Genomic DNA, 11,282 nt, shown 5'->3' on the forward strand with positions numbered 1-11,282 from the left:
CCTGCAGTAATTGAGTCAGCACCTTCATTTGACAAAAATTGAAAGAGCGGTTGTAATTATACACAAATTTTAATCAGTACTTCATTTTACAAATGAAACTGGCATCTGGTGAAAGCTTTCTAGCCCTGTTTTTAAACATGTTATACCATACAAAATAAAGGACGCACAAAAACCTCAAAAGAGAAAAAAATTCACTGAAAGATCTGACCAGAGAAAACCTTAACTAGTATGCTTTAGTGGATTAGCTTGGATTTGAACAGTTCCAATTTTCTGCTTAACTTGCTTAAAGGGTTTAAGTTCTTTTGTTTGCTTTGCTTATTTTAAGATGTACTAGTACAGGCTTGCGTGCATTTAAATGTCATGTTACATTTTGTTAGTAAGAAGCTGATAATCTAATGCATAACAGGATAATCAAGGTCACTTATTAAAAGTGTGCCATGGGAAGTAAATTCCACAAAACATGTGAAGATTTTAACTTACAATATTAAAATGGAAAACCAAACAGTATTTATACTTTGAATAGATAAGTCCCAAAAATATTATAATAGAACACTGCTAGAAAGCAAACTATTTCTTAAAATAAAGGTAATTGGGTTATGGAAGAGACCAAATGAATGACACTGACTCATGTTTCTGAGATGTTTTTAGAGTAATACAGTATGTTGAGCTCTGTCTGAACTGTTACATTGCATAAGAATCCAAATGTTATTTTCACAAATCTATTAAAGATTCCAAATGTAAATAATATCTGCACAAATTTCACCACAGTTATTTTATGTGCATGCTCATTAAGTAATGACTTTAGACAATATATCAAACTTTATCAGATGTGGGCAGCAGGCGAGACAATCCAGATCCAGCAATCTGTTTGATTCAAAAGAGCTGGTCATATAATTAATCTGTTCATTCTTCAAGCTGCCTGCTCTCCAGGTAAAGAATGATTGTTGGCACTTATCTGGTCTTGGCACAAATGCAAAGTCAGAAGGTACCAGGTCTATTTTCTAATGTCCTAAATAGAGTCCCTTTGCTTAGCTTGCTTCTACCAGCCCTAAACACAGGCCTACACACATAGACATTATCACATAAAGCAGGTTTCTGTCAGACTGCATTTGTATACTCCTTCATTGACCATCCAGTTCAGCACGGCTCACAGATTTACTGAGCATGCTCATAAGTGCTGCTTCACCAGCTGCACTTGAGTGGATTTCTGTTCCTCAAATAATGGGGCTCAGTGATCTAGCTGCTGATCCAGTGTTTGCTTGAGGGGCATAGTAAGCTAGTCACTTCTCAACGAAGCAACGGAACGTATTTAGGAAATAAAAGGATTCATTTACAGCCGATCTCAGTCATGCACACTACCTACGACAGAGTTCACAATTGTCAGGACTGAAGGTTGTCCGAATTCCACAGGGCTGCGAGATGAACGTTATGTGGTATCTGGAAACCTTGTGGATGCCACAACACACATTGTATGACAGAATGTGGCCAAACAACACTACAAAAATACCCAGCTTTTAACATTGCTAATGTCTGTCCAAACTCTTTCCATAGCAACACTAAATGGGCTGTGCTTTAGAGAGATGGAATTCTAGTTCATTTTTATTTATTTATGTACTGTGTGATACATTTTCAGTGGTGTATAAATAGCAATTCAATTTATCATAAGACAAATGGAGGATGTGAAACTACACCCTACAATCGTTTCATTGCTCTACTTCTTAGAACATTTTGATTTCCTTTATCTAGGCCACTCAGTAGAACACCTCTAGAAACCACTAATACTCAGACAAGAAATGTAGCCTACACATTTACCACTAAACAGTATGATTGTTACTGAAGCTTTCTACCTGGAATTGGAACAAATTAAATTTTCAAAAATAGAAAAGGATTAATATTAATTCATCTGTTAAACTGCAATAATTTGTATTTTCATAATACAGAATTAAGAATAAAACAGGAAAAAAGTTAAGGAAACACTAAAACAATAAAATCACTGCAGACATTGCATTCCCTAGGCTTGCAAAGCTTTCATTAAAAAAAGCTTTAATGGGAATTTCAACAGTTATAAAATGTTACTTTTCCGAACCTTCTTTTTTACGGTTGTGCTTCATTTAAAAGTAAATCTTAAATGCGTGTGTTGGAAGGCTTCAGCTGCTGGACATAAATGGTTTTAGAAGTCGTGGACACACATTTTAGCAAAGCATCAAGAATAAAAATTGTGAAAAAATCACAATCAAGCCATGTATTTCTAAAGCAAGATGTAAATCCACATGTAAAATATGTTACCTACAGCTGAAATTAATTCTGATTAATCTAATTAAATCAAAGCTAAACTTGACCAATTAAAAAAATCTTTATGTATAGTGTTCATCATCTCCTTTGCAATTATGATGGTTACTGATGTCTGTTACTCAGTTACTGTTATAACTGTTTTCAATTGTACCCCAAGAACCTTCCTTTTTCTGATGCCTACTTAAATCAGATCCTCCACATAAGATAAGACCTTATATTGTAGGTAAACCTGACATATCCAAATACCTGGAATAGAGAAGACAGTATTAATATGTTAGATATTCTAAAAATATGTTACAGCAGTATTGCTAAATATTAAGCTGTTTTACAAGACATGTTTCTTTAATTATGTACAAATACTGGTATTGTTTGTAAGAACACCTGTATGGAGAATTTATAGTTATCATGTTCAAGGAACCCAAACACAACACCCCCTAATTAAATGATTACATAACCCAAATACATTATAGAAATATTTCCTTCAATTTAGCATTCTAAAAAGGCTTAACATAAATATGTCTCATTATTATCTTTGTTCATGACATATGGCAAGGGATCTAACTATGCACAGAATCTTTATAATTGAAGAGAACATTAAAAGATTTAACTGTTGAATTATAAGCTTAATGGAGGTGGAAAGTAATATTTAATTAGATTCTTGCTTCAAAAACAGGAAAAAGTAAAGACTCAGGGGTCAATATTTAACATGATCTCAATTAAAAGCCATGAACCCAAGTGAAGGCCCCAACTTTTACCTTCAGGCTTGAGTCTTAAATAGAAAAAATCACCTGAAAAATTCCCAGTCAGATATTGTACTGTTGGCCTGTTGGTTCATAGCACAGAATTGGAGCCATCATTTTGCTCTGTTAATATGACCATCAGTTTTAAATTTTGTTTCAGAGATTGAAGTTTAAAGAGATTAATGGATTAATTCACTGGTTTTTATTTCTAAAATGCAATCCAGACCTTCAGTAAAACCACAATTTATTTCCAGTATCAATACAGATTACAAATAAAACTATGTACATTTAATAATCTTTTGTTATAGTGAAATCCCTGATAAATTAAAAATTTCTGACATAAATGCTGACAGAGTAATGAAAAGAGAGATTTACATTATTTTTAGATGTTTTGTTTGTTGCTGACATAGTTTAACCTTACCTACTGTATAAATGTACCAACTGGAAAATGTGAGGAAACACATTTACAAAACAATGGGTGGTACAACCACCTGTTGCAGGAGGTACAGGGGATTTACCAAACCACTTAATCCAGAATGTTGTTTGCAGATTATTTGTAATAAATCGACCAGTGTTGATCGTTACAACATTAGGAATAGACAGAATTAATGTACATTAGAATCCAAATATTGATTTCCTTAGATGTCCCATCATTTATTTAGAAAAGGCTACATTTCTCACAAAAAACAGCAAATGATACTATGACTATAATGACAACAGAAATTTACCAGTTTCCAAGTTTCACCGTCTGTTTTGGATACAAAAAAATAACTAAATGTGAAATGAAAATACTTTTAACAGCCAACAACCTCTAAATATTTTTCAAATAACAGCTGTGTCATATTAGAATACAAGTGAACAGCAGGGACACCTGAATTAAAAAGAAACACAATGAAAGTAAAAGAAAATCAAGAAGAAATTCTCAAGATTTTCTAATCAGAAAAAAACAGGAAATTTCAGCTCAGGAGAACAAAATTATCTTTTTCTTCATACCAGCAAAAGAAAAACAAATATTGGGTATTATTTTCTAGGACACGAATACTTAACTCTCTTTAGAGCATGATAAGAATTCAAGTTTAAGAACATGTAGTCTCAAAGGTGAGTATTTAAAAGATACAGTACACACAAACAAAGAGAAGGGTTTTCCCTTTATGGAAGGGTAAAAATTCAATAAAATTTTAAATTTTAAGATAATGTTAATCAAAAATGTCTTTTTTTCCACAATACACAAGAGACAGGTCTAACATAGGCAGACATATTTATTAATTTCATAACCTCGCTAAATTAACTACAACTGTGACAATTGATCATACTATTGCAAACTAAACTAATGCATAGAAACAACTACTTTATAAAAACAACAAATTGACTGAGCTCTTATTTCCAATGAAATATGACAATTCTTCTCAGTATATGAAGTTCTTTGCTTCTACGACGCTGACATTACCCGGTTTATTTATTAGGGTCATACTGAAGAGTCAGTAAGAAAAACCTAAATTGTGAGCGATACTGAAAAGAAAAACACTTTAAATTATTATTCAGTGGGAAACGCTTAGACATTTGTATAAACGTGTAAATTATGTTATTTATTACAACCAAACCTGTTTGTTTTTTTGCTTTAGTTCCAAAACACATTAAACTGCCAAATTTATACGCGTCACATTAAAGACAAGTTTTAAACATTTAAAGACACTGTAGTGTATATTCAAACCACCTGTTCATCCGTTGTTTTACGTCTAAACCAATAATTGAATAGGGGAGAAAATCTTAAAAGGGTATTAAAATTAAGCAAAAAGCATTGTTAAATCTTTCTCTAGCAATTGTACTTCTTTAACCATAGAATGGGCTGCTGTACATTACAGATTACAGTCTGAACCCATTTTGTTCCTTTTTGTAAAAAATAATGGAATTTACACAGCGCTCGTTTAAATCAATTTTGTGCTGGATGTACACAAAACACAAAAAAATATACGATACGGTTGTTACAGTTGATCATAATGACTTGCAAAATAATTTGTATGATAAAAACACTGGAGGCAGCTCACACCAAATGAAACGCGGCGTATCGTGATCGCATCCTAAAAAACAGGGAACAATGGACGATCGGCAAGTCTGTATGAAACTGGATCACACATACTAACAGGATTGTTAGAAATCTGGATAAAATTGCATTTTTCTCATCTTTTTAGCTACCTATCTCATTTACGGGTCCAAGAAATGTATTGAAAAAGTGCTGGCCTACACAAAGCTCTAAAATTGTTAACCACACCCCGCATGCTGAAAAACGAACATGGAATCCCCTTCGAGGGAATTTGGACTATATAAATACAGTTTATCAATTGTTAAAGGGCAATGCGAAGTAACGAGGTTTCGCAAAGAATTTTGCCACCTCTCCTTTATGTCACTGCTGTCAAAGGCCATGCTCTTGTTGTATAACACCATTAGTAATTAATTATTTGTATATGCTATGCTATTCACATTTCTGACCTGCTGCTTTGCTAACTAAATGCGTTGAGGTGTGCAATAGAAAACCGGTTAGCGCCCCATTTGTAAGAGAGAACAGGGGTATAAGGAGGGGGAAAAAAGACTTTGATAAGTTGTTGGGTGGAAACAGACTATGACTCTGATCTGTTTTATATTTGTTCTTGTTTGATCACGCCCCCCTCTAGCCTCTCCGAGATCGAAGACAGCTGTGGACATGTTCGACTCGCGTTTTTTTTTCTTCAGACCAAATCTTATTCTCACAGTCCACCGATTACTTAATTAAGATGCTTAACCATTTTCTACATTATACTGGTCTATCAGCAGGCTGCCTGTGTATCAATGTGTATGTCGTCGGGAGAATCTATACAGCACCCAGCTATCTGACATGTACCTAATACGAACTAACCTTTCTTGTAAATTGCTACCAATCTAAGAAGTAAATGAGTCTGAACAATTGCAGTCTCTGTTAAAGGCATGCTGCTTCCCTTGTATACACAAACACACATAATAAAAGATTTCACGTAAGTACTATTTAATCAATTTGAAACATTGTACTACAAATGGTAATAATCAATTGACTGAGGAAATATTTAATAACCAAAATGATGGCGGACTGGAATCCAGTATCTCACTATCTCTACAGACCATAGCCACCTTACACGAATTGGAGTGCAACGCTAATTAAAAGGAACTGATCTTCCCTTACTTTAACATGGCTTCTTCTTTTTCCTCTTCTTCCTTCTGTCTAACCATCACAGCCATTATAATTTTTCTTTCCTCCTCCGTCAGATGGCTCAGGTCCGGCAGATCTTGCATCGAAGGAGGCGCGGTGGGTGGGCGAGGGCCGTGGGACCCCAGAGAAGCAGACATGTTATATCCCTCCTTATCGTGCCGTTTTCTTAATAAAACCCGAGTACAAACCCACTTCTCACAATATAGTCCACGGACAGAGCAGCGGCTCTTGCAAACAGTGCAAGCCTTTCATGGTTGCGGGCACCCACGATTGTGCTTTTTTTTCAGTTCGACTTCCCCCACCCCACCAAAATCCACCTCCAATTACTGGTAGCCCATCTTTAATCGGGAGATAACACACAGTAAATCAGCGGCGCATGGGTTTGGTTGCTGTGAAATTTCCCTACCACTAGGCTCGGGTTTGGTGTTTGATGTTGGCTAGGCGGAGTCCGTACGTTGCTCTGCTCTTTGCTACTGCTGCTGATGCTGCTGTCAGGGAGATGGAACAGTCAATGGGACCGCAGCCCCTCAAGCGCGCACCCCTCTCATGCACGAATACGCGCACTCACATTTGAGAATGGGACTTCTTGTACGCGCACCTCTCCCCATGTGAACAAGCTGGCGGCGCGCCCACCTCCCACCTCTGCCACCCCCGTTCCCCCTACCCCCTACCCCCTCTGGGCTCGTGCACGAATAAATCTCAGCAGGAAGTACAAAGCCTTTTCCCGTGCGCGTCCGTGTTTCTATTCTACTGTCTTGTTCATTCAGGATCTGAGCCGGAGGCAGTCCTGGTGCCGGGAATTCACTGTCTGAAAGACGGGCGCAGTATCTAGTAGTTGATAACCACCACTGCTGTAAAATGTTCAACATATTGTAAAACTATACCTTATATTTTTTTAGGTAAGTACAATGCATCACGCCCTTAATTTGAAAGAATGATGTGCACGTTTCACTCCCTTTAATGCACATCTGTCATCTGTATTTTACTGGTAATAACACAATGAGTTATATATTTTTTTCATTCTTGTATGTAAAGAGGGGTGTCTGACTTTGAAAATGTGGCTCTGCGCTCATATGTCCTACGTAGCTTCCAGTAAAAAGAGAGAGGGTAAAGATACTGAATTTGATCAACGTAAACATCTGAGCATAGGGAGATTTATAATCGATTAAACATCAGCAAATCTCCTGAAACTAGAGTGAACGTTCAAAGAAAGAAAGTAAACTAAGAAAGTTAATCGATAAGAGAGAGAGAGATCGCTTGGAAGAATCCCCAAACACCATTTGAATTTTCCTTCATTATTACCGTGTAACAAAATTTCAGTGTCTATCATCAGATCTAAACTGAAGACAATTTGCAGGATCTGTTGAATCAATTCAAAGTAAATATGTATGGTTTTATTAGGATGATTTACAATTCTGATTGAGATTACTTTTATGCGCGTGTACTTATTATACGCTTATTAATATTTATCATAATCATGAGGCTTTTGACCATCCATACTATTAGACAAATATTTAGGAAAAGTCAAATGGTTCTAGAGAGCTATGAAAAGCTGATACAACACCAAAATAAAGAACAAAAGGCACACGATGGCAGTCATACTGTAGTTGGTTTTTCCGGGAATCTTTGACTCCGTTCTCCAATGTTCTCCAAAAACACAATTGACAGAGATTTGAAACTTGGACTACAGACTTCCTTTATAACTTTGATTTATGTTTTTTCCAAGAAAACTTGATTGATCACTTGATTTGATTAAAAAAAATACTCAGCCGTGTCTGCATTGTTATGCTATCAAAGTTATTGAGGAGAAGTAGCTACATAAAAAAAGACAGCCATCGTAATCCAACAGCAATTTCTGGATGTTTGCATTAATTAGAGCATGTGATAGAATATAATGTGATACAGAATGTAGGAGATCCACAGATCTTTAAGTAAAAGAGACCTATGTCTAATATAACATCCACAGATTAATTCAGTTGAGTTGAATTTCTTTGGCCCTGGCTCTTGAACTAGTGTTATAGTCACATGCTCTATCAAAAAAATCTTCATAACCTCTAACCTCTCCACATTGTCAAATGCAAAACTGTATTGTAGAATCTTAGAGCTGTAGAGGTCATCATAGTGTAAAATGGCTATATTCCCAGTCATTACTCTTTGCTGCTTTCTTTTAAAGATTATTATTATAGTAATTACATCCTGTCCAGGTTTCCTAGTTGTGCTCATTGTTAGCTGTTGTTAAACTGTTTTAACACAACCTTGTATTGGATTAAGAAAATGGGTGGATGATTATTCTGGTATTCTGTTCTCATTTGGTTCTGATGGACTTGGAAATGATAGTAGGCTTTTCATCAATGTTTTTTTTTTATTTGAATGTGATTTGTGGGGCTATTTTCCAATAAAAGTGGAGGCATGTGATGCTCAGACTGTTTAACAGCTGGAAGTCTGGAAAGGAATTGGAAATCCCCAAAATTTCAATTTATATGGGTAAGCTATTTTTTAACAGCTCCATAAACAAACCGCACACAGGCACGCAGACACCATTGCATTCCCACAAGGACCTGATCACTCACTAATGAGCTTCACTCACCTTGTCTATTTAAACTCCCACTCTGCAACTTGTCCTCACTCACTATTGAGGTTTCCTCAGCCAGAGCTACACATCCAGTTAGCAACTTACTCAGACTTCTCATTCGTTCTTCTGACCCCTTGGATTTCTGATCTACTGCTTCTGATCCCCGACCTCGCTCTAGCCTCACGATTTGGATTACGTTCGCATAGGAATTCAGTTTTCTCTCTCTGACTCTGCACAGGGTCCTAAAATATGCACTACACATGACAGGCTCTCATTACAAACAACATTATTCATTTACCAGTGATGTTAAACATGGTTGCAATTTCAACTGCTACAATTTTCATAAAATAACCATTGATTCAGGACCATGGACAGAACTTATACTGTAGCTGATCTGTGGTTCTTTGGAAGAGAAGATTCATCTTATCTGTGTGAGCCTCTTGCTTACAGCAATAATCTGTTGCATTCAACTCTACTTCCTGAACACTATCTTCCCAAACCCATAAAAAAGCATTGAAAATTTGAAACAATGGCTGAATTGCATAGTTTTAAAAAAATGTAGATCCAAGAATCAGATGCAAAAAATAAATTATTGTAGTAACCTTTGCTTGTAAGCAAACATACACAATTTTAAAGCAAAAAAAGCCACTAAGGTTGTATTGGCCTGCTATACATTATGCAAATACCACAATTTCCTTGTAACTCCAAGGTAGGTAACATGGGTAAAAATGTATTTAAATTCTAACACTAGTAAATATTTTTACTCTGACTAGATTAAAAGATTTTGTCTTTTAAAATTACATGGTGAACTGGTGTTATTAATGTATGTCCTGTTTTCACTATTGCACATGTGCACAATAAAGATGACTATTCTGTTGTTATAAAAGATAATTCTCTAATTTATTGTGCTAAAAAACAATAGAGCATATAGTAATACCTGTAGTCTCTCTTCAAATTGTGTTTTCACTTCAGGCTAGAAACAAAAGTTTTTAGCTATTGATTTAAAAACAAAAACATCACAATTATACAAACAGTAAATCTTAGGATAATACTAGCAGCAAGACATTCACTTACAATGTAGCACAAGTATACTGTACATAGTCTTAATGCTTTTATTTTGTTTATGATAATAAAATCCTTATAGGAGCAATGAGTTTTTCTTTGTTGTCAAAACATTTCATGTACTGTTATAGGTGTGTCATAAAAAAGCCTCTGTTTTGTCTTTTGTTCTATTAACAGAAACTTTCTGAAAAACAAACTATAAACAAAGTTAGATACTTGAAAAATAATAAAAACAGTAATAGCTGTTCTGATGTGTCATCACTGAGATGGTATTCACTTAAAATTGTTATACATCTCGACTTTGTACTACATTAACACATTTCTTGTACAACCATTTAGAGCTTGCAGAAACAGGAAATAAATAGAGAAGTAAAAAGACCTGTTGAGTCTGGGAAATATATGATACAGTACTATGTTAAAATAATATGATGAGAACAGAATAAAGGCTACAATGAGCTAGCTGCCCATCTGGCCTCTTTAGTGGTTCATATCTAACCTTTCTTATGCTATTACTTAAACTGTAATTGCAATTCCTAATCACGTAACATCCCTGCAGTCTGTGATTGTGCATCATCCATTTTTGTTTTGTTATTTATGGCTTTTTTTGCAAGAGGTTTTTTTATGTTTAGTGTTCTAATGCTCTTAGCAGCTTTTAGCAGATAGCAAAACAGGATTCATGCAATTTGTTTAATTAGGAAGCTGTGATGTTTTAAGAGGTTGCTCCTTGAGGAAGACACCATTTTGGCTCAAACCCCAGGACTAATGGCGTTGCATTGGGTCAAGATGGCTGCCTGGTAATTGAAAATTGCAGCAGAATGAGACACAGCTGGGCTGATTGAGTCTGGAGCATTCCGAGAGAATGGAATTCCACGAGAAGGAAAAGAGCCGTGAGAATAATTCTCCCATGGAATTAGTCACATCTCTGACTAATCAGGAGGCTGTATCTAGGCTCATTGAGAGACAGGCAGACCCCTGAAAATGGATGTTGTTAGAAATGCATTTGTGTAGCTAACAGGCCTGTAGGACTGGTGAGCTCTGGAGCAGCTTTAAAAGGATAATGCACTGAGGTGTGCCACTCATGGGTCCTAGGCACAATTGGTAGGTTGTGTGAGTATCACATTTCTGAAAAACAGGAATAGCTTGCTGAACCTGGGCTTACAGAAGGCACTCAAATGAGGAGATGTGAGGAGGCAAAAAAAAAGCTGTGTATCTTTTTGCTTTGCTCAAGAGAGCCAAGACATTGCAGAATGATACATAAGAACATAATAAGACAACGTAACTTGAAATGAACATTCTGTGCCTAGTGTAAAAGAGTGCAAAGATCCAAAGAGTAAAAATATTAGTGCTGTCAATGTGTAAGACACAAGGGAGAGATCGGGGAAGACCTGAATATGTTGGG

At 35.9% G+C, this 11,282-nt stretch overlaps 1 protein-coding gene across 19 annotated transcripts in view; it reads right to left on the bottom strand.

Annotated features, from left to right (window-relative positions):
• Positions 1–6,844, bottom strand: part of rims1a (regulating synaptic membrane exocytosis 1a) — a 114,709-nt gene extending 107,865 nt beyond the window's left edge. For 3 of the 19 annotated variants that reach the window (XM_088610782.1, XM_088610780.1, XM_088610779.1), the window contains exon 1: positions 6,223–6,844. In XM_088610782.1, coding sequence (XP_088466908.1) covers positions 6,223–6,386 — 164 coding nt within the window. In that variant the 5' untranslated portion in view covers positions 6,387–6,844. The remainder of the gene's footprint in view (positions 1–6,222) is intronic. The other 16 variants (XM_088610800.1, XM_088610787.1, XM_088610794.1 and 13 more) reach the window with 8 other exon arrangements.
• Positions 6,845–11,282: the final 4,438 nt, after the last annotated feature.

Source organism: Lepisosteus platostomus, chromosome 17, assembly GCF_059453375.1.
Source record: "Lepisosteus platostomus isolate fLepPlt1 chromosome 17, fLepPlt1.hap1, whole genome shotgun sequence".
Taxonomy (NCBI): Eukaryota; Metazoa; Chordata; class Actinopteri; order Semionotiformes; family Lepisosteidae; genus Lepisosteus; species Lepisosteus platostomus.